This window comes from Chiroxiphia lanceolata, chromosome 7, assembly GCF_009829145.1.
Source record: "Chiroxiphia lanceolata isolate bChiLan1 chromosome 7, bChiLan1.pri, whole genome shotgun sequence".
Lineage (NCBI taxonomy): Eukaryota > Metazoa > Chordata > Aves > Passeriformes > Pipridae > Chiroxiphia > Chiroxiphia lanceolata.
In genome coordinates this window covers 905259-928428 of record NC_045643.1, presented here as the reverse complement: position 1 = coordinate 928428, position 23170 = coordinate 905259, and the positions used below count along the sequence as shown (strand labels likewise).

The 23170-nt window shown below is 46.2% G+C and overlaps 1 protein-coding gene across 7 annotated transcripts in view; it reads left to right on the top strand.

The window, feature by feature from the left end:
- COL6A3 (collagen type VI alpha 3 chain) overlaps positions 1-23170 on the top strand; it is a 61059-nt gene continuing 37889 nt past the window's right edge. For 5 of the 7 annotated variants that reach the window (XM_032694065.1, XM_032694062.1, XM_032694061.1 and 2 more), the window contains exons 1-4: positions 1-125; positions 7980-8128; positions 13442-14044; positions 18087-18689. In XM_032694065.1, the coding sequence (XP_032549956.1) occupies positions 8041-8128; positions 13442-14044; positions 18087-18689 (1294 nt within the window). In that variant the 5' untranslated portion in view covers positions 1-125; positions 7980-8040. Of the gene's footprint in view, positions 126-7979; positions 8129-9054; positions 9673-13441; positions 14045-18086; positions 18690-21427; positions 22028-23170 lie in introns of all 7 variants that reach the window. The other 2 variants (XM_032694066.1, XM_032694064.1) reach the window with 2 other exon arrangements.

Genomic DNA, 23170 nt, shown 5'->3' with positions numbered 1-23170 from the left:
CACGGAGCGAGCCAGGCAGCCACCGGCAAGGCCGAGCAGCACCGCATGCCATGAAGCAAGGGTGAGAGGCGCTTCGGAGCAGAAAAATCCTGGAATAAGCAACTTTTTTGGAGGTTTGTTCAGGGGTAAGTGTTGCTTTCTGCGCGGGAGCACTTAGCCTGGGCTATAGCCCCAGCCAGCTGCTGTGCCATTCCTCCATCCTCAGTGGGGTGTTAGTACTTGGGGAGTTTTCGGACCAAACCCATTCCCTGGTTTGCATCAGTCTTGGAAAAGCGGAGGGGAGGGAGGGCGATTCTGCCTGCTCACTACCCCGGGAGTCTCCTCCCGGAGCGATGTGCCGCGGTTGTACAGGGACGCTCCTGTCCCTGCCGATGCAGGTGAATGAATCCATTCGAAAGAACTCAGCAGAGTACTTCCCCTGCTATTACAGGATGGTTTTTGCCTTTGATGCCTCGAAATCACTGCAGCAGCAGTCTGATGGGATCAGAGCAGGATGACATGGGAAGCAGTGCCCCAAGGAGGGCATGTAGTATTTAGGGGAGCTGCTTAGGCACAAGGAGCATGAATGGGACCCTGCAAGGAGTGTGGCTAAGGTGGTGTCTCAGTGCCTCTTTCCTGCTCCCAGGGCTCAGGAGGTGTTTGATAGCCACCCTCACCCCTCCTGTCCCAAGGTGAGGCAGGATGAGCCTAGCAGAGATGCTGGTCAGCCCATCCATGCCACTCGAGTCCTGCTGCCAGGCATGTCGCCACTGCTCCGGGGTGGGCTGGCATGTGGCTCCGAGAATAATCCTCATCCTCTTGTGGTCATCCTCAGAGAGGGAAATGAGCCAAACTGCCTTTCCCCCGAGGGAACGGGCTCTCCAGCCTTGCTGTCACCTCCTGTCTCCACAGCTCCCATCCACACTCCCTCCTGCCTTCCCCAGCCCTCTTGCCCCGTAGCCCCAGTTGCCCTCGGCTCCCTGAGGCTTTGACACAGCAATGCTCTTGCTGAGGGGGCGGCTCTGACTAATGCTGGAGACACCCTGCCACCGTCCCGCTGGGCTCAGCAGAGCCCTCCCTTCCCAACTGGAGCCTGGAGCAACAAATGGTTGTGGCCAAACTGGTTTCCTGACCAAGAACGGGGGCCAAAACTGGCTGGAGCAGAGGTAGCCAAAGTGCCTCTGGTTCCAGTGGGTGTACTGGGAAACTCTCAGCTCATTTCTGGTTGCTGTGATGATTCATGTGTGCTCTCAGGGGAGGAATCCTGCATTTTTCAAACTTCTGGCTTTACCCCATTACTTACTGGTTTAAGGGGAAAAAAAAAGTCAGTGCTTGTGGTCAGATAATCACTGTGCTTACATAGTGCTGCTTCTGGGTGCACAACCACCCAGTTTAGGAGATTTGTGGAGGACAGACAGATGTCTCCAGCCTGAGCCGGGGGATTCCTTCAAGGCCGTGTAGGAATGCAGTGGCAGAGGAGAGACTCTGCACTTCTCTGGCACCATCCCTTAAGTCACCAGTATCAGAGTTCAGGGAAACAGACTTTTCATCCCCAAACCTTCATTCAGTCCTGCTCTTTGCAGAGAGGTTGACCGCGACCCGGGCTGTGATGGCATTTTTAGGACAGGAGTGAAGGGCTTTGTGCTTGTTGCCACCACATTGCCATTCATTCATTTGTTCCCTTTCCATTTTCCAGCACTCTTCCCAGTCCCCCTTCTGGTTTTTCAAACATCTCTATCGTTTTCCGTTCAAATGCATTAACTTGCCCTGACTTCAGGGTGAGCTAAACCAGCCCCTGCTTTACTCCCACATGTCAAAGGCGGGGGGAGGCAGGGGGAGTTCCTCTTCTACTTTTGCTACGTGCCTGTCCAGGAACAGGAGGGAAGGGAAGGGAACATCTTATTCCTTCCATTAGTACAAGCTGTGGTAACTGCACAGCCTTGCCAGTCTTGGACTGTGTTCCCGCAGCCTGGATGCGCTGGATTTCCAGGGGTGAGGCTGTCCCTGTGCTGGGCGTGCACGGCAGAGGGTGGCAGTGCGTGCCTGGTCTCTGCTGTGAATCACAGCCAGCCTTACCCCTCCGCGTGCCCATCACTTTTTCCACGTTTTTAAGTGCTCTGTGTTCCACATTAAGCAGCCGATTTGTTTGGGTGGAGAGGCTCCGGGAGGCTTCAGTTACTATACATAAAGAGTCATTGATCTTTGAGGGAGTTTCCTCTTCTTTTTTAGCAAATACTCCCTTTCCCCTTATTAACGACTCTATTTTAGTCTCAGCCTTAGGATGAAGAAAACAACTAGATTTTAAGCCAGCAGCATGCTTAGAAGGACAAAAACGAGTATATGATTCATATCAAACACAGCCGGGGAACTAGCCTGGATAGGATATAAACGCAACCTAACACTGTCACTTTGCTGAATTGGAGCTCACAAGGTTTGCAAAAGCAGGAAAATTTTCCACCCTTTCAGGCTTGTTTGCTCTTAATATTCAGGTCTACCTTTGTAGGAGCCCAACAAGCCTCACCTTCCCAGTGCCACATGGCAGCGACCTTAATGGAAACGCTTCAAAAGAGCCCAAGCAAATTTAAATGGCTCCACCTGTAGCCATGATTAAATCCAGGATCTGTCCTATTCAAGCTCATCCTGAGCCTCTAGAAGTAGTTTTGCTTCTCCTGGATGCTGTGGAGTCAGGTGAGATTCAGTGCTCTGTGATGAAGAGGCAGCCAGTTATGGGACACTTATGTCCCTTGGAAAGGAAACACAGCTGTTTCACATGGAAAAATCCTGGCATTTAGCCTCACATGTGCTCAAATCACTGCTAGGAGTGGCTTTTGGCTAACAATTTGCCCAGCTCAGAGAAATTTAACAGGGTATTTATCCAGGCAAGAGAGAAGCATGCCATCTGTGCTTCTAAGGCTCCATATCAGGAGTTCAGATTTCTCCTCCCTGCTTGCTCCACAGCGTGACCAGATGCACATCCCACTGCTGGGGGTGCAAATAGCTGTTCTGGGTGGCTGGCACTCCCTTTCAAGCCACTGGCAAGGCTTACAGCAGCCTCTTGTCTTCACTGCCAGTTCCTATGGATGTGGATACAGCAGAGAACAGCCAAGCCAAGGGGATTTGAGGCCAAGCAGTTTGGTTGGGAAACAGGGTGATGATGAGATCCCCACAAAGCAAATCGAGATGAAAGCAGAAACCATTTGGTTTTGACTCTGCCATCCCACGAGACAGACTTTTAGAGGGGTCTGGAGGATGCTCACAGCATCTCATCTCTTGCACCATCTCTGGGACGATGCTTTGCCCTCCCTCATCTCCTTTCAGGAAACCTGTTGGGACCCAGCTGCAAATCCACCTCTTTCTCCCAGTACAACATGATGCACCCTCCGTGCACAAGGAGTTTAAGAGATGACATTGTTTCTCAGGTTTTTACTCCGTATATTCTTTGGGGATGCTCCAAGGCTGGGCAGGAAAACCAGAGCACATGTACCACAGTCTGAGGCAGTGAGGCATCCCAGAGGTCCCTGGCTGTGACAGGTGGCAAAGCTGCACGAGACCAAGGCCAACCCCAGGCCATTTGCCCCCAGAAAAGCACACCAGTTATGGCTCTGCCTACCATGCTTGCTTTGGGTCCTCTGCCCTTTCCCAGAGGCTGCTCAGCTCTGCACAGCACGAATGTGTCGCTGGGAGGGGGAGACAATGGGAACAAATGTCCCAAATACAGTGTCAGTATGGTTTGGACCTTAGAGACCACCTCGTTCCACCCCCTGCCATGGGCAGGGACACCTCCCACTAGCCCAGGTTATTCCAAACCCTGTCCAACCTGGCCTTGGACACTCCCAGGGATGGGGCAGCCACAGCTTCTCTGGGCACCCTGTGCCAGGGCCTCCCCACCCTCCCAGGGAAGAATTTCTAGCCAATATCCCATCTAACCCTCTGGCAGTTTGAAACCATTCCCCCTTGTCCTGTCACTCCAGGCCCTTGTGAAAATATTCGTCACTGATTTTGGATTTCCTGCTTATCACATGCCAAGAGTCAGTTCTGTCCACCTCATCCCTTTAACCTTAATAAAAAAAGCATCAAACTACAAAATGCCAGGACAGAAAACCCTTCTGACAGCTTACTGCTTTCTTTTAAGAGTCCAGTATGACAGATAACATCAGTGCCTGAAGCACTGCCCAGCTGAGAATTTAGATTTAAGAGGGATTTTGCAACATTATTCCCTCTGCATGCTATTGCACCTATCTATATCCCTGCATGACACACATCACATTCCCACAGATGCTTCCCCACCTTCCCAAATCCAGGCAGCTCAGCTCAGAGGCGGATAGAATGAACCAAAGTGGTATGCAACAGCTGCAGTAATTTTTCCCTGCCTTTTATGTTTTGCTTTCTAAGTCTTCTCATCTGCTTTGCACTCTTACAGATTTTCTTTTAAATATACTCTAGTGAAAAAAAAAACAAAAAACAAAAACCCCACATACACAAGCAGATGATTGCTTAGAAAGTGAATTTGAAACATCCCCTCGAGGGAAAATAAAGGAAAAAAAGATGTAAAATGTCGAATTTTATGCACAGAGAAATATGTAATATGCAAAAAATAGCTGCTGGGGAAAATATTTAAGGAAATCACTTCATTGTGTCAGGGATAGAAATGATTGCTTTTTGAGAGCATTATTAGGAACAGATGTATTTCTTCTGATGGAGGACATATTGTAATATTAAGAGGTCAGCACACACTATATAAACTCCAAACACACATAAAACCTTCAGATTATTTAAGTCTAACAAGGAGTTAGTGTTTTAGCACATGAATCATGAAGAAACTGGCTCCCCACGTTTTGGTGCTAGTTCTTAACAGTTCAGGAAAACTCTTTCCTTTCCTAAAGATACTCAGCAGGCAGTTTTTTCAGCTTATTTTTCCAGCTTGCAGTGTTTATATCAAATGCTTCACCAGAGCTTTCACCCCCTCCCAGGACTGCAAGGGACTTTTCATTTAAAAAATGAAACAAATCCACCATCAAATTGCCTTACTCAAGATATAATACTGAAAATCCAAAAACCCAGGAGAATAAAGTTGCAAAACAAATACCTGCCATAAGAATGGATGGTTTTGCATGATGCTGAAGCTCATCTCTTGTTGATGAACAAGTCCCTCTGCTTTCACAGGACTATGATGTGACCACGATGGAGGTCACCGAGAAAGCTGGAAATAGATCTGGAGGCCTCCTAAAGGCAAAAATGGGAAAGGAGGTGATTAAAAAGAGTAGCCAATTTATTATTGCTTGGGAAAGGCATTGTATTTCCCGGTCAGGGAGAAGAAATAAAAGCTGACACTGGGTGTTGGTTTGGTACACTGTGTTATCCAGGTTCTTCCCGTGGTGCCCATGGGCTGTGGGAAGGTCGCAGGGGATCCCATGGGCAGGGGGGATTCTGTAGCACCAGGGGGTTTCTCTTTTCCCTTCTGCTGCATTTCATGGCTGTAAACAGGCTCTGTGCAGCTGCTCAGTGCAAAAACCCCAAAGCTCCCAAATGTTTGCTTCAGTCCTGTCATTTATTAGCTGGCAAGACATTAATTATCACTGGTTTATCCTAATGCTCTGCTCGTCCCCAGCTGTTGCTGGGACAGGCTGCCAGCATTCTATTACACAGGATGATAACATAACTTCCTAGGTTTTGGAAAAGAAATATGAGCACTTTGACAGCATACATTATTTTAATGGGCTGGTTTTCCTTTGCATGAATTTTAGTTTGTATTTTTCATTCATTGCTAGCAGCATTTTAAATCTGTGGCATCCCAGTATGAAGGGGAAGGGAGCAACCAAGATTCTTGGATGCTCAGGGTTGAAAGGAAAGACAAAAGTCAGAGGGTCCACAAAAGCTTACACGGTTTTATTGGTAAATTACACACTTGGCATGGAAATTGGTCTGTCAGACCCTGATCTCTGACACACACATTAGCCCCCTTATCTTAGAACCACAGAATCATAGAATATCCTGAGTTGGAAGGGACCCACAAAGATCATGGAAGTCCAACTCCTGGCCCTGCATGGGCCACCTCAACAATCCCACCATGTGCCTGAGAGCTCTTCTTGGCTTCTACACACTCCCAATGGGTGCTGCAAGGCAAACCCCTCTCCAAAAACTTGCAGCTCTTCCTTAAACCTCTTCTTCCCCCAGGGGAGATGCTCCAATGGGGTCGAATGGGTGGTTGTCATGAGCTCAGTGCTTTTTTGCAAATCTCAGCCCTGGGACCTACATAACTTTCTGTATTTGTGTGCTCAGGGGTCAAACTCCGTGGCCAATCCTGCATCCACGGGGAAGCAGAGGTTTTCCCTCTCCATGTGTCCTTTGGGTGAAACTAGTTTTTCCAAGAGCAAGCTGTCCGTCGGGGAAACAGTCCAGCAGAGCAGGTTTGCTCCCACTGGAGGCATTGGGAGGTTGGGCTTGGAGTGGAACAGCCAGGGGGATGGATTGGTGCCAGCTCACGAATGTGATTTTTTAATTTATTTGTGAATGACAGCGATACCTCTGGGCTGCAGCAGCTGCCTCTGTGGATTGAGGGATTGCCAATAACAGGGAAGACTTGCTGTGTCTTAACTCACATTGTGTGCTAACTGCTGGCTCTGGGTGCCTGTCAAATGTCTCTCCATCTGGCATCATTACTGTTATTATTTATTATCGTTATAATTATTATTCACAAATGTGGGGGGAAGGTAGAAGGTAGCTTTTTCCAAATTCATAAATGCCAGTGTCAGGATCAAGTCAGGTTTTGGGAAACCCTGGTGGAAGTTGTCCCCTCCCCTCCACTAACCTGCCCTATGATAGCCCTGAGGAGTGTTTCTTCAATGAAAGTGGGATTAGCTGTTTATTTCCAGATTTTCCCAAATTCCCAGTTCTTGGTTCCATTTCCAGCCGTGCCAGCAATGGCCATCATGTAATTACCATGGCTTTCCTCTTCCCCCTAGCCCTCTTAGGCTCTTGTATTGGTCATAACTCCCTGGTTTGATGGAATTGGCAAGGATCATATGAAGAAAATTGAATTACCTTTTTTTTTTTTTTTTATGATGATGACCTGGTTAACAGTTTGATGTATTTGAGTCACTTTTGGCTGATTTGAGTAATTGAGCTCCTTTTGTGGAATGAAAAGTATTAAATCACTGTGTTCCCTTTTGGGAGGATATTTTCTCAGTTAAGCAAGCCTCGCTGGTTTCTGCTCCGTATGCTTGGAAATGAAGATTAAATAATAAATTGGTCATCTCCATGACAACAGAAACACAGCTTTCCTGACAGAGACATTGTTTCAGAAGGCTTGCCAGGTGGATCACAGATAACAAACTTGCTTAAATTATATTTTTGGCTCCAAGAGATAAAATATTATTCCTGGGGCCTTTCCAAAATACAATCAGCCAGCACAGGCTATTCCACCACCAGGGCTGTGAGCCTGGGGGAGTCCAAGGCCTTTTTGCTGTACAGCCAGATCATGTGGTTCAGTTGGGTCTGGAGTATTTAAATTTCCATTTGTACATTTGGGACAGCTGAAAAGGTGAGCTGAGGCTAAGCGAGAGGTTCAGGGCAATTACTGTGGTGTTTAGAAAAAATAAAATAAGAAATGGCAACAGCAAGAGGGAACATCTTGGCCAAGATGTTTCAGCTGGTCATCCATGGGTGAGGAGGGCAGGTGAGAGGCAATGATATATTTTGATGGTAGAAATGTAGGCTCAGCAATTTCCTGTGTATTCGGTATTACCTGGGACACCACAGGCAAGAGGAAAGTCATCTCAGTCCACAGGGGTGATTAAATGTCAATTATGCGAGTGAGGATTCCTCTTGCAAAGGGTTGCTTGCTACGAAGTAGACTGTCCAGCAGTAAAATATTTTCTTTCCTGCCAAAATGCCACAAAAACCTTGTAAGACCACATGGTTTCGGCTTTTCTATCTCATGCCTCATCCGTGCCTGGCCAGCACTGCTGCTGTTTCTCACTCCCCCTGTTTTTCTCCCTTAGGTCTCACACTGGGTGCTTCGAAACAAAGAGAATAAAAGGAAAGCTCAGATAAAAGACCAAAATGAGGAAACACCGACATTTGCCCTTTGTGGCAGTGTTTTGTCTCCTCTTCCCAGGATTTTGCTCGGTTCGTGCCCAGCAGCAGGCAGGTAAGACCAGACTGCTTCTTCTGACTTTGGCCCAGTACAAACGAGCCACTAGCTCACCCTGTTTGTTTCTTAACATGCATGTCGATGGTATGTCGTGGATTGATGACCTTCTGCTCCGCAGCTCCCACCTCGCTGAGGGTCCCTGAGGACCCAGACCTTGCCAGTGCGCACGGTGCCCTCCCGAGCATGTCGCTGGCCCGTGCCGTGCCTTTGAGGATGCTCTGCGGGGGACTGGGCTGTGGGGTGTGCACCCAGGGTGGCCCCCGAGAGGGTTTTCGTGTGGGCAGAGCTGTTCTGCCCTCCTTGCATGTGCAGGAGGGCTTTTAGCAGTGAGAAGAGCACTGCCACTGACCTGCAGGGAGGCTGCTTTAAGAGGAGGTGCTGGGTGCCTTTGGGATCAGAGCTGGTGTCACTGCGGGGGGTGTTAACAGCAGGAAAAATATGGAAAACTCATGCCAGCACCCAGGCTGCTTAAACCAAGGAGCCCTTCCTTCCCTGAGAACCACCACAGAGCCAGCAAAGCCCTAAGTCAGCAAAAAACGTGCAGGAGACCATGGGCAGCTAGAAACGGAATGAGCCTAAATTCACACGTGGAGCTGCCAGCGTCTTTGTCTGGCTCAGGGCTGGTGTCCAAACCTGTGAGGGGAGGGGAGAAGCACCTCAGCTCCCCCTCCCTGGGAAGGGTAGGTCGCATGCTGTCCCCTCCTGTCCCCCAGCACTGCAGTGTCAGGGTGCTGACGGCTGCCTGGTTGTTCTCCAGCGCTTCTGGTTTTGCTGCGGGCGATGAGGGGAAGCTCAGCTTCACTGTCACCGTGCGGAAGGGGCTGTTGGTTGTTTGTTGGTTGTTTGGGCGAGGAGGAGGAGGTGGAGGAGACATGCTTGTGCTGATCGTAGAAAATCCTAAACCCCCATCTGTTTTTTTAAAGCTGTCAAAACCGTTGCCGTGGCTGATATAATATTTCTAGTGGATTCCTCCTGGAGCGTTGGGAAGGAACATTTCCAACTTGTTCGAGAGTTTCTGTATGATGTTGTAAAAGCTTTAGATGTGGGAGGAAATGATTTTCGCTTTGCCCTGGTCCAGTTCAGCGGAAACCCCCACACAGAGTTCCAGTTAAATACCTACCCCTCTACCCGAGACGTCCTGTCCCATATTGCCAACATGTCTTACGCGGGGGGAGGCACCAAGCCTGGAAAAGGATTAGAGTACCTAATCGAGAACCATCTCACTAAAGCTGCTGGAAGCAGAGCCAGTGAAGGCGTCCCCCAGGTTATTATAGTGTTAACGGACGGACGGCCCCGGGATGATGTGGCTCTGCCATCATCTGTCCTTAAATCGGCCCGTGTAAACATGTTTGCGGTCGGCGTGCAGGATGCGGTGGAAGGGGAGCTAAAGGAAATAGAGAGCGAACCCTTCGATACGCACCGTTTCAACCTAGAGAATTTTACTGCTCTCCACGGCATAGTTGGGGACTTAGTGGCAAGTGTCCGCTCATCCATGACTCCAGAAAAGGCTGGGGCCAAAGGACTGGTTAAAGACATCACAGGTAATGGCTGGCTGGTGGTATCTGCTGGCATTGTGCTGTTTGAAGCCTTTGTAGGGGCAAGACTGAGATGGACGTTCAGAGGTTTAAAAACAAAGGTTTGAAGCATGTGGCCCGGTGTTTGTAGCTACCGAGCGTGCCCTTGTTTGCAGACCAAGCTGGCACCCCTGCCAGAGCTACCAGGAGTTAGCACAGGAGTCCTTGGATGGGCAGCAGCAAGTTGTGCCCGTCCTTTGGCACACATGGCATGGAAATGCAAATGCAGGGAGCTCTGCAGAGTTATTAAATTGCCCCATGCTGTTCACACCAAAGGCAGGGAAATAGGGGATGAACACACCAGACCTGATGGTGACCCTGACTGAAAACCCTCTGGAGACCAGTAAGGTCCCTGCTGATTGCAGGGATACCATGCAGGATGTCACCTTGCAGCTAGTGGGGGGGAGACAGGCAATGTGCCACTCTAGGAAGTCACATTCTTGGCTGAAGACAGCAAAAGAAGTTGGGTGGAGAACTTCTCTGCTGAAAGCCCCAACCCTGAGCTGGCCCTTAGCCCCTCTCCTCATGCACTTGGAGAAGGCGTGTGGTTGGAGAGTCACGGGAATGCCTTCTCTATAAGCCAATGGCTTCCACCTGCTGCAGTGCTGGACCCTTCCCATAACCTAAACCTCCCTCCAGGCCACGTTGGCTTCAACGGATCTGCACTGACCACAAGACAGGGGCCCAATTTTCATGGAAAAAAAAAAAACAGTCTCCGTCTGTCCCTTCTCTGTTTATGAAATTCCAGCATGGGAAGGGCCTTCTGAGCAGCTTTGTTGTGTTTCAAAACAGAAGTCCTGGAGATCAAACCTTTCTTTTTATTCCTGAGACTCCATCTGAAGGTCAATAGCTTGTGGGGTGACATAAGGCAACGGGAGCGTGATGAGGCAGCGTAACATTAATCTCCCTGTGTTGTCTTGCCTATTAACCCTCACGCCAGCCCCACTGGGTGCTCTCCATCTCTGCATGACACCGAGCAACACCAAAAGGCTGTGCTCATGTGTGTTTTTATTGTGCAAAGCGCTTGACAGGGCAACTGTCCAGGCCACGTGAAAGCCACAGGGGAGTAGCTGCCCCAGAAAGATGACAAAAGGCTCGCCAATGCTAAGAAAATGATACCAATATACATGGAAAATGGATGTTACACCCAACCTGATGACAGCACTGCAGAGGCTGTTGAGCATCTTCGCCATGAAGGACCACAGTGATTCCTTTCTAAAATCAATAAGGAATTGGTCTGTGGCAGCTGGCTGTCCTCCTCTGGGCCGTGCCAGCAGGTAACCCCACAGTGTGGAGTCACAGACATTTCTTTAAAAGCATTAGAGCCAAAATCCTACTTCGAGTATATCATGAATTTCCAAGTTTGTTTCTACTCAAAGATATTTTTTGCAAGTATTTCCTTCCCATCCTATAACGCAAACTTAAAAAATCCTGCTATTGTAGTTTTGCCCCTGTGTGACTTCCATGGGCAATACACAGAGTATCACTAAACATGGGAAAAGTTGTTACAGGTCCTAAACCTTGGATGACAGTAGATTGAAAAGCATGGTACAAATAAGTGTTTGCATAAGAGTTCAAGAAGTCATTTATTGAGCTGATAACACCACGTGGCAATAATATGCATGAAAGTGCCATGGATGTTAAGTTAGAAATGAGCCCTAAGAGGAAGTGGAAACGTAATAAAATCCCAGTCCCGTAGTGGTTCCTGTAGAGAGAACCAAAAGTGTTGGTCTGTGGCAGTCCCCAGAGCTGACTCATGTAAGTATGACAGTCAGCCCCAAGTTTGCCCTGATGGATTTGTTAAAGCTGAGCTGTCTGTCTCATCTGACCTTCCTTGCTTAGTTGTGTAACCAGCATGCTTTTATTTGTTCTCCACACCGGCTTGTTCCATAAATGTGCACTGAAGTACAAGGTTTTTTTACAGTGATGACAAATTATCCAACGCATCTGTTTCATATCTGTTTTCTCTCTGGTGGGAGCTGGTGTGATGGCACCCGTTACTGGCTGAAATCCTGCTCCTCAAAAGAGATAAGCAGCCCTGGGCACAACCACTTTGAGATTTCCCTTTCATTTGTATGATGAAGTAGGACGTGTATATCCCAACTGAAAATGGCACAGTAAAGACAGCCCTAAGCACCCCTAAATTTTGTCTCCAGGGAGAAATAAATCCTGTAGCTCTTTGCTGAACCCTGTTAAAGTTCTCCAAGCCAACACTGGCTATTGAGTTGGCCCAGGGGAGTGATGGTGCCCTGGAGACCTTGTTGCTGGAATTGCAGCATTATTTGAATCTCTGGAGGGCATTGCAGTGCATGAAAACATTTACAGAAGAACGATCAAACAGGCAATAAATAAACAAACAAATAAATTATTGGCACTGCTGGTTAATAGCAAAGACCTGAGGTTTATTCCTGGCCCTGCCAAACTGCATGTCAGTTTTTCTGCTGGTTTCACCTCTGGCTTTCAAAAGTTGAGAGCTGATTGATATTTCTAAATGCTGCTTGTCATTCATTTGCAAATAGTCTGAAATTTGAGTTCTTCACAAGATTGGAGATCCAATAGCATGGAAATATCCAACCATGCTATTTAGGGGTCTTCTTCACCCCTTCTTTTTTCCATACATACAGCTCTTGGTGATGTTGATGGTAAAATTAGTTGAGCAAAAGGAGTAAGGGCAGACGCCAGGGCATTTTGTGTCTGCTTTGGTAAGTCTTACCACAGAAATGCTCCCTCTCAGCACCATGTTCATGCCATATACAAGCTCTGTTTGGTGTGTGTATATTCTCAGCAAATGCTTGTGATCGTCTGGGTATGGTCACAACAAATAGAGTTGGATAATTGTGTCATGACTGATTTCATCACCCTTTTTTAACCTGATTCTGCATTCTTTGATTGAATATCCAGAGTCCATAGGAAAAATACAGACCAGACTCCTCCAGCCCATTCTTGTGTATAATATTTAAATTGAGACAATATTGTGTATAATATTTAAAGTGAGACAATTTTTGCACACAGTTGAGAATTGTGTGGGTCCACCTTGCTGGACAAATAACACCGGTTGGATGCTGGCAGCTGGTCAAAGAGTTACAGTGCAAGAAAAACAACCAAAACCTTTTCAATTGTTTCTAACAAATGCATTTCAAATAATACTCCTTCGTGGTGGGAGAAGCCAGTATATTCAGCCTCTGTGTTTAACCAGAAAAGAGCAGAATTGTGACAGAGAGGCTGAAATGTTCCATGCATCCAGTAAATCCTGGCTTTTTAGCTTCCAAAAAATAAGAGACTGCGATGATAAAACTCCCGGTGAATATTACTGTCCTCACCTGCCGTCTTTGGTGTGAATTGCCACCCAAATCCACCTTTTTCTTGTGGCTCTGTCTAAACATTTGGACAGTACTGGTGGAATGGATCTTGGTTTCCCAAATTTTTATTTTGCCAAGTTTTCTCCTTGTGTGCCAGCACTGCTGACCCCTGTGTAAATACAGCCACTGGCTCAGGTTGTGTCTACTGAAGCCCTCTCTTGGATGGGTGGTGGATGCTACTGGGAAGGGGCTGGGAGCCCGTATTCAATCAGAATGCAGAACTAAGAGGCAAACGTCACCTCCTCAGTGATCACGTGTTTTGTTTTCTCATTTTTGTGTTTCTTACTGGTTTTCCAAGAAACATGTCAGAACACTGTACAACCGCATGTAATCACCCATTTTAATGCTTTCACCTTTTGCATTTCTTTTTTTTAAAGCTCAAGAATCTGCTGACCTTATTTTCCTTATTGATGGATCAAACAACATCGGAAGTGTCAATTTTCAAGCCATACGTGATTTCCTTGTAAATTTGATTGAAAGCCTCAGAGTTGGAGCTCAGCAGATACACATTGGGGTGGTGCAGTATAGTGATCAACCCAGAACCGAGTTCGCTTTGAACAGCTACTCCACAAAAGCGGATGTTCTGGATGCCGTGAAGGCACTCGGCTTCCGCGGTGGCGAGGAAGCGAACACCGGTGCAGCACTGGAGTTTGTGGTGGAGAACCTCTTCACCCAGGCGGGAGGCAGCAGGATAGAGGAAGCGGTGCCTCAGATTTTAGTGCTGATAAGTGGTGGAGAGTCTAGTGATGATATCCGAGAGGGCTTGTTAGCGGTGAAGCAAGCTGGTGTGTTTTCGTTTAGCATTGGGGTCCTGAATGCTGACAGTGCAGAGCTGCAGCAGATTGCTACTGATGGAAGCTTCGCATATACTGCCCTGGATATCCGTAACCTTGATGCTCTTCGAGAATTATTACTGCCCAACATTGTTGGAGTGGCCCAAAGACTCATTTTGTTAGCGGCCCCAACCATTGTGACTGAAGGTATGTATGTCTTTCTAGACCATTGCATTTCCATGAATCGATGAATGAATGAGCTTTTGCACACTTTGCAAACATATTTAGCTCTTTAATTATCTAAAGGATTTTTTTTTTTTCAATTTATCTCTCTGGTCTGGTTATGGACAAACCATGGGAAAGACAAATAGTCCTGTGGCTAATGTGCAGAAACTCATTGGACCAGTGGGTTATCTTTCAAAAACCATGAGGTGTTGCTGCAATAAATCACATGAAATGGTGTTTTAAAGGACAGAAGCGGAGTATAAAAAAAGAGTATAAAAAGGCTCATATAATCCTTATTGGGGTATCTAAACACCATGGGAATAAACACTGCAGCACTGTCAGCTGTGAAACATTTATGTCGTGTGAGCTTACATTATATGTCAGTTGAAAGTGTCATGAGAGTAAAACGTGGCTGGGGAAGCTAACAGGGATGTTAATGGATCCCTGTTTACCAGTGTTACCAAGTTATCAGCTTGCTAAAACAGTAAAATTCCACACCTCATGGGAGCTGTGGGCTGTCCTTGGGAAAAGGGTGAAATTCCTGCGTTGTTAACTTTGTTAAAAGGCAAGCAGCCCTTAGTGCTTCTGAAGTGAAATCTCTACCTGGCTAACATACATTTCCCTTTGATCCATTAGCTGAGAAAGTTTACAGGTTTCCACAAGGCCACGGGACATCAAAATGCAGGTGTCAATGTTCCACTTAGGTCACTTTGTCACCCTTAAGCCCCACTGACATTATTTCTGGACTAGCATTAGGTTGGGTGCAGCAGAATAAAGAATACCTGGATTTACTGAGCAAGTAGGTGATTACGAGTTTCTCACCTTCCGGGCTTAGGACTAATTTAAATTCACTGATGGAGAGGTTTTATGAAAGACACAATATGTCATATTTCAGAGGCCCCTGGAAAGGGCCAGGCCGGAGTTTCTGCACTTCATTAACAGGATGCTTAATGCAAACAACACTTTTGGGATCCCACTGCCAGTCTGGAGTTCTGTACACACTGTTCCTCATGATGTATGTTGACATGTAAAACTGCGTTCCAGATGTCTTCACTGATCTATGTCTAAACATGATTGCTGTCCCATGGCTCAAATCAAAGGGAGGAATTTGCCTAAAAGATCATTTTATGACCTTGGCTTGATTATTCCAGGAAAGAACATAAAGAGCTTTTTCTTGTAGCATCCTACCAGTACCATATTTAGCTAAGTAAGCTGAAGTCAGCATGTCTAGCTAAAATGTGTGTGCTAGGACCCCTGCAAACCTCTCTTTCCTCCCCTCTGATTTTTAACAGTTTGAATGGCGAGATTAAAAATGTGGGTACATTTGGTTTCATCTGCACTTGCCTCTTTCTCCCTGAGAATGCCAGCTCATTCGTGGGAGGTGCTACAGCAGCGTTGGCTCGTGCAATTACATAGAGATGGATATGCTAAATGGAGGAGTTGCTATTTTCAAAGGATCTTTAGGGAATCTCCTGTCTCTAGCACCCATGGAAATCAATTTTGACTGCTCTGCTTGGTTTGCATCAGCATCTTGGAAGCCTGGAGCATAAAACACTGGTTTGGGAGACACCACGGTCTGAAGTGGGTGCCAAACCCATTGGGGTGCCACGTGTTCCTGTGAAATACTGAAGTCACCTGGCTTCACTTTAGCCCTCTGGCTGTACACATCCTCCTGGGATGAATGGGTATCTCAAAGTGACTTTCTACCTCTCTTCTCCTCCGTCCTTCAACTACTGAGGGAACCTGGATGATTAAATTAGATGAGGTGCTTCACCAAAGGTAGCTGAGATGGCAATGAGGGGGGAACTATGCAGGGCTGGCTTTGATGCTGACACCATCTTACATTCCCAGCTTTTGGAGTCACAGATGCAATGCTTTGATCCCAAATCCTTTGAAATTCTTGGGAGACTTGCCATCAGCTTCACAGAGCTTTGGATTAAACACTAGGAGATGTGTACAGCCTTGCTTAAAGGCTTTTGCTCTAATTGTATCCACTGACATTAACATCATATGTTGTTTCTTCCTCTGGGTTTTGGTTTTGGTTCTTGCATTCCTCTAAGGAATCACAGTGCAGGATTTGAGACCTGCAAGAGGAATGAGTAGTGGAGGGAACTCTTCCTTCCTGGCCTCCCAGATCTTTCTAAAGCCCCTTTGTTGTTTTCCCCAAACCTCTATATAAAGTCAAAAGCTTCCAGGGTCTCCATTTTTGGGTTTCTAGCTGCTGACAAGCTAAGGACATGCTTTGGACTCTCTTCTGGGTGATGCAAAGCAGAGATTTCAACCCTTGTTATCAATTTGAAAAGTTTCCTGTTTTCAGCCTTCTCCTCCTTGGAGTAACTGATGAGGAAAAAAACCTGGCTGGAGGGATGAATGTCAGAAGTCACGACTCTGGGAAAGGGATCATAGAAACAAATGTTCATTGCTTTGTGAGTAGCTCTGTTCTGACAGCCTGGGCAGCCAAATGCAGCTCACCGACAACTCACATGAGGCTGTGGCTCAGGGAGGGCACCACCACAATCACTTCAGGCTTGTTCTCATCATTTTGTGTCTGACAGCACCACGGTGGGCAATTTTAAATTTCATTTTTTTGATTATTGGTCCTTAATGAAACTCTTTCCAGCACGACTCTGGGAGAGGCTTTTGCAAAGGCTCAGGCTTGCTGGTGGAGGCAGGTCTCTTGGGGTCTGAGGGCAGAGGGGCAGCCGAATCACAGGGGTCATGCCAGCTCTAAATCACTCCTTGGGGTAGCCCAGCCTCAGGCACTCACCCCTACTGAGAAACCTGACAGCCACCAGCCTTTGGGAGCACTGCTATCCGTGGCCAGCTGGTGTGTGGCCAAGGAGGACTGCAGCCAAAGCTTTGTTCTCTGCTGAAATCCAAAGTAAACAGCCTCCAGGCAGTGGAGCCCTGACGGGCTGAGGGGCTGCCCTTCTACATCCAGGCAGGGCAAGGCAGTGTTTGCTACCGCTTGCCCTGAGGGCTGTGAGGTCCCAAACATACCAGGTCTCCTCTTCCCCCAGGCTCTGTACTGGTCATAGCAGTGAGCCTGGGAGGTGATGGACCTGCCTCCTTGAATATTGACTCCATCTCAGGAGCTCTTAGGTGGGTAGGTGATTTAAGGACCCCCCAAGTCCATAACACAATGAGTCACACTGCTCAGCATAACTTGGAAGCAGCGCAGGGTTTCCTCTTTAACATCAATGGCATGAAATCAGGGACATGATGATGTGAGAGGGGTCATCTAAAAGATGGTATTATGATTAGGCCCCGTGATGATCATGTAGAATGCTGTTATCATAATGATGTTGGTCTTGCTAATATTTACCTTTTTTAAAATATATTTGCTGTATTAAATATGATGATGCTTTGGTTCTAATGCTGCACAACAGGGGTTTTTTCCTCCCTAGTTATCCTCCTTCAAACTTAGCCAGGGCACTGGAATGCTCTTCCATGATTGGGCTAGCTGTGCCAAGAAAAATCCTACCTTGTTTTTGTTAGATAAGGAATAAAATGTAGGATTTGAAGACCCGAAATCAGGTATGTTAAATGGAGACCGTTCTTTACTTGTGTCATTGGTCTTTGGAACTAATCCTTTTGAGATGCTGAAACATGATTCAGATGGTTTCACTGCAGCTAGAGGGAGCATCAGCTGCTTATTTTTTCTCCTGTGCCAGCTAAATGCCAAGATTTCTCTTCACTGTTTGACTTTCATCCTTTGCTTTGACATGTATAGACATTTTAATATTAAAGTGCGTAAACAACAACATTTCTGCCACTCTTCAGCTCTTCTGTGTTTTAGCAATGGGAAACATTCAGATTTGTTATTAGCCCTCTGTTAGAACCTAAAAAGCAATTATATTTGGAAAGCAAGACCCTTTTAAAGTGCCACTGGGCACTTCATTATTGAGATTAACAATACTTCAAGCAAACAAGAAGTTCTAAACATTGCTGCACTGTTGATATAGAAATGATGCTGAGTGTGGTGAAGACTTCTGCTAACGTGATGTTCATGTGTTACTTGCAGTTATTGAAGTGAACAAGAAGGATATAGTCTTCCTGATAGATGGCTCAACTGCTCTGGGGGCTGCCCCCTTTAACGCAATTCGTGATTTCGTTGCCAAAATTGTCCAGAGGCTGGAGGTTGGACCCGACCTGATCCAAGTGGCGGTGGCGCAGTACGCAGACACGGTGAAGCCAGAGTTCTATTTTAACACCCACCAGACCAGAAAGGATGTGATGACTAATGTGAGGAGGATGAAGCTCATGGGTGGCACGACACTCAACACTGGCTCAGCACTGGACTTCGTGAGGACCAACTTCTTCACCAGTGCTGCTGGGTGCAGGGTGGAGGAGGGGGTGCTCCCCATGCTGGTGCTCATCACTGGGGGTAAGTCCAGGGATGCTGTTGACCAAGCCGCAGCAGAGATGAAAAGGAACCGGATAGTGACCCTGGCTGTGGGGTCGAGAAACGCCGACCTGGCAGAACTTCAAGAAATTGCCCATGAGAGAGATTTTGTGTTCAACCCAGAGGACTTCCGCCTTCAGTTCATGCAAGCCATTCTACCTCAGGTGCTGTCGCCTATCCGGACACTCTCAGGAGGACTGATTGTCCAAGAACCACCCTCAGGTAATTAATTGCCTTTTTCTAATTAAGGAAATATGGTTTATACGTTTGTCAACTCTTATTCTATGCCGTGTGGAGATAATGGGGGAAAAAAAAGCATCAAACACATGTTCCAGCATGGTTAAATGTTGTCTCTTTGTTTAGTAAGTGCATGAACAGGTTGGTGAACTCGGTAGTGCGGTTGTTCTTACACCTTTATCACCCCTTCCTGAAGATTTTTGTCCCGTTTCATGTTTGTCACCAAGGCCTGGATGTGGAAGATGTGCTTTACTAGTTAGGTACCAAAATTGTTCAGCAGAGGCTTTTGCCCTCACTTGGAGTTTGTGTAACCTGTTAATGAATGGGACACACAGGGAATGTTAAAACCTCTTCCTCAGTTTGAGAATCATTGGTGGTGGGTATTTGCTCAGGAACACAGAAGTTTCTTCAGAGTGTGAAGAACATAAGCCCATTTGTTCATGGAGATGTCCAGAGAAAGCTACCCTGATGTTGTTGGACTGAGACTCACCCTTTAAGAACATATTTACAGTTTCCTTATCATTTACTAAGCTCAAGTCCTAAGAGGTGTAATCGAGAATGTTGCAGTGTTGTTTTTCATTTAGTCTGTTTAGATGATGATCCAAAGCCCCGTGGAGACAGTGGGTTCTTTTTAATTGATCTTACCATTGACACCAGTAGACTTTGGAAGCAATCCAACTGCTAGGGTCATGTCTTTTGAGGGAGTCTCCCCTGCACTTCGAGAGATGTTCTGGGTGCAGAGAGATTTTCTACCAAATTTCTCAGGATTTCTTCCCCATAGAGAAGCTTGAGGTTGAATCCATGCTGCACTAGATCAGATTTGAACCTTGCATTCCTGTCTCATGGCATTAAAAAACCAGGACTTCTTCCAGCTCCCAGTAAGGTCAATAGTGAGGTTCCCATTGGCTTAGTGGCTGTTGAACCATGTCCATATTTTTTCTACTTTATGAAGTAATTTAAAATTATAAACCAAGTGCAAAAGAAATGGAATGTTTGGAAAGAGCCCATAAAGAATTAAAGCCTATGGCTGATCTACATACAGAGCAGACATTTTGAGATCAGTTTACCAATACTTGTCCTTAATTAAGATGAATATCACAGGACTTATCATTTAATAAGCTTTGTTTCAGAGTGTGTTTCCTGCTAATACAGTTTTGCATGGCTATACACCAAATCTTGCATTTTTATTTTTCAGTGTAAATTAAAAATGTTCCTATATTTCCCTGTTTAAAGCTCATTTTTGTGCAGCTTCTCTTTTTTCCAGTCTTTTTATTCTACTGTACTCACAGCTATTCACATACATAATAAGCAAGGGATCAGATCCTACTCCTTTAAATTATTAATAGCAGAAAGAAAACTGATTTTGACACTGGTCACTTCCATTTTAACTGGATATTGTCTCGCCCTGAGCCTTGAATGGCACTTTTCTGGGAAAAAATAAAAATACAGGAAGCCAAGACAATCTGTAAAATCTGAAACCAATTCCTGTATTCCAAACAGTCCTTTTTTCCCCCTTTTGTTTTCAATATGTCAGTATTTATATATTTTATATATAGGACAGCATGCTTACAGGGACAAGGCAAGCTAGAGGGATGGATGAATATAGTCATAAATGCTTTAAATAGAAAGATAATGGGCAGAATTAGCAATGGGCATAAATAAATTTTGAAGAACTCTTTGGAGGAAGGCATCCACGAGGGATGAATTAGAGGAGTTATCAGTTCTATGAGATCTTGTTTAAAATTTTGGCATTTTGGTCTGTGATCTAGACATGATGTGTTTAGAGCAAAAAAAGCACAGGGTGATAATCCTGTGGTTTCTAGGGGTGTAGATCTGTGTGCTGGGGCACAGATGCCGGGGATACAGCCCAGGAAGAATTTAACCCTAAAAAAACCCTGAGAACTGGCTGGTTACTGCCCAAAGTGGGAAATTTCTCCTCCTTTGCCAGCCCACAAATGGATGTCTGTAACTGCCAGCATTAAAGTGCATTAAATGCAGAGGTCAGAAGGCAGGTGTCCTCAGGCAGCCACTGCAGTGTCGTCTGAACCGGCTTCTCTGAGCCTTAGTAAAAGTTATTTTTAATACCCAAAACACCAACCAGTTTGGCTACTTGGCAGAAGTGTTTCTCCGTGCAGGTGGAGCCTAAATCTGCCCCACAGGCCAGCCACTGCTGATTGCACAGAGATATGTCACTGAGGGGCAGGACATATCTCTCCACCTCTAGGGATGCACGGGAGCATCCCTGTGGAATGCTCAATAAGGGGGTGCTAGCACTGGTGCCAGAAAGCAATATAATTCTTTAAAGTTTTGCTGGGAAGCCCCAGGTCTATGTGTGGTGACTTGCAGATGAGCAAGGTGTCTGTAGGCATAATTTGATGTTACTCCACCAGAGTCAACCAAACTGCTTTCTGCTGGTTAAGGATCTGCCCCAGAGCACACAGCTCTGGCAGTAGCAGCCACTGGAAACATCTGCCACAGGAGAGGCTGTTGATAAACCCGACATTCTGAAGAGTTTTCAGTACGAGTCAGAATCCTTCCCTGCCCCATTCAGTCATTTCCATCAAGGTCCTCGTTACCTCTGTGCTGATCACACCCTTGCTCTTCTCTGTCTGTCCTAACAAGGTTTACATGCGTGTACGGCGTATGCTGCATGCACACATGAAAAGAAATTTCCGTTTTTGTTTTCTGTGATGTCTCATGTTGTTTTCTGTGCTCTACTGCAGTTCAAGTAACCAAAAGGGATATCATCTTTCTTTTGGATGGATCACTCAACGTCGGAAATGCCAACTTCCCCTTTGTGCGGGACTTTGTTGCCACCCTAGTTAACGACCTTGATGTCGGCAGTGACAAAATCCGAGTTGGCTTAGTGCAATTTAGCGACACTCCCCAAACCGAGTTTTCCCTATACTCCTACCAAACCAAATCAGACATAATTCAACGTATGGGGCAGCTGAGGCCCAAGGGGGGGTCGGTGCTGAACACTGGCTCTGCACTGAACTTTGTGCTTTCGAACCACTTCACGGAAGCTGGTGGGAGCAGAATAAATGAACAAGTGCCACAGGTCCTAGTCCTGGTGACGGCAGGGAGGTCTGCAGATCCCTTCTTGCAAGTTTCCAATGAATTAGCTCGAGCCGGAGTGCTGACTTTTGCTGTTGGCGTTAGGAGTGCGGATAAGGCAGAGCTTGAACAGATTGCCTTTAATCCAAGAATGGTGTATTTTATGGATGATTTCAGTGGTCTGCCAGCTTTACCCCAGGAATTAAGTAAACCTATAACAACATATGTTAGTGGAGGTGTGGAAGAGGTTCCACTCGCCCCAACAGGTAATACCTACCTTCCTTCATGTTGACTGCATTAAGTTAATCTTGTTTAAGTTAATTTCTTCTTTCCGATGTACCCTTTGGCATCTGTCCAAGCCCTGAGTCATCAAAGTGGTTATGGCTGTGCTTAACTAGGTGATCTTTAAGGTCTCTTCCAACCTAAACCATTCTATGAGTCTATGAATACATGGCTTGACACTGGCAGCTCTTAATTTTGTTCAAGTCACTGCTAGCATGCTTTAAAAGCACAGTTTTATGGTTTTTGGTAGGTCAGGACCAAAGGAGGATCCGAGTGAGTCTATACCCACCAGTCACTGCCTCAGGTGCTCCCTTTCTGTTGCCATAATAGTGCCACAACCTGTAAATGCATTACGTGCACTAAATCAGGCAATGGGAGCACGAGCTTTTGGCCACAAGGACTGGTGTGGAAAGGTTAAAGTCACACCAAAAGCACAGAGGAGCAGAGGTACAGGTACAGGAGGCCAAATCCATTCCCAGAACCACTTGGCCAAAGTGATGTTACCAGGCTGTTACAGAGGCTGGATTTGACTCCCTATGTTCAAAGTTATCGTCCAACGTTAAACCCAAAAGCTGTTGGCAGGTTTAACCCTTTTTAAACAGGTATTTTCTCACTAATTCCATTATTGTGGCTGTGTGTTTATGAAGACATAAGAACAACCAGGATTGGTTAGTATGGAAAGACCATCAAGATTATTATGAAAGATGTTAAGACACACAGATACGAGATGCTTGGGTTTATCTTGGGTATTCAATGAGATTAAAAGGGCATCAAATGGAAACAGGTAAAAGTTTTTTTTCTCCTCTGAAAGTCATAACTCACCTATGGCTTTAGATGTTCCTTGTGATGCAAATGGGAGAAGGTGCAGAAAATGCTTTGTGTGTGTGTGTGTATGAACTAATCTCTATTTGTTGTCTATTGAGCCTTTAAATAGAAAAAAAACCCCAACACTGCTGTTTTACTTCATGCCTGTATTATTGACATATTGCTAGACCTTAAATATCACTGGATCAGCCAATTTATGTCATGATCTGATGTGATACAATACGTGGTATGTCTGTCTGGTGCCTAAATTTATTGGATCTTAGGATAGGAGTGTTCTTGCTTAACTTTCTTCCTCAGATAAA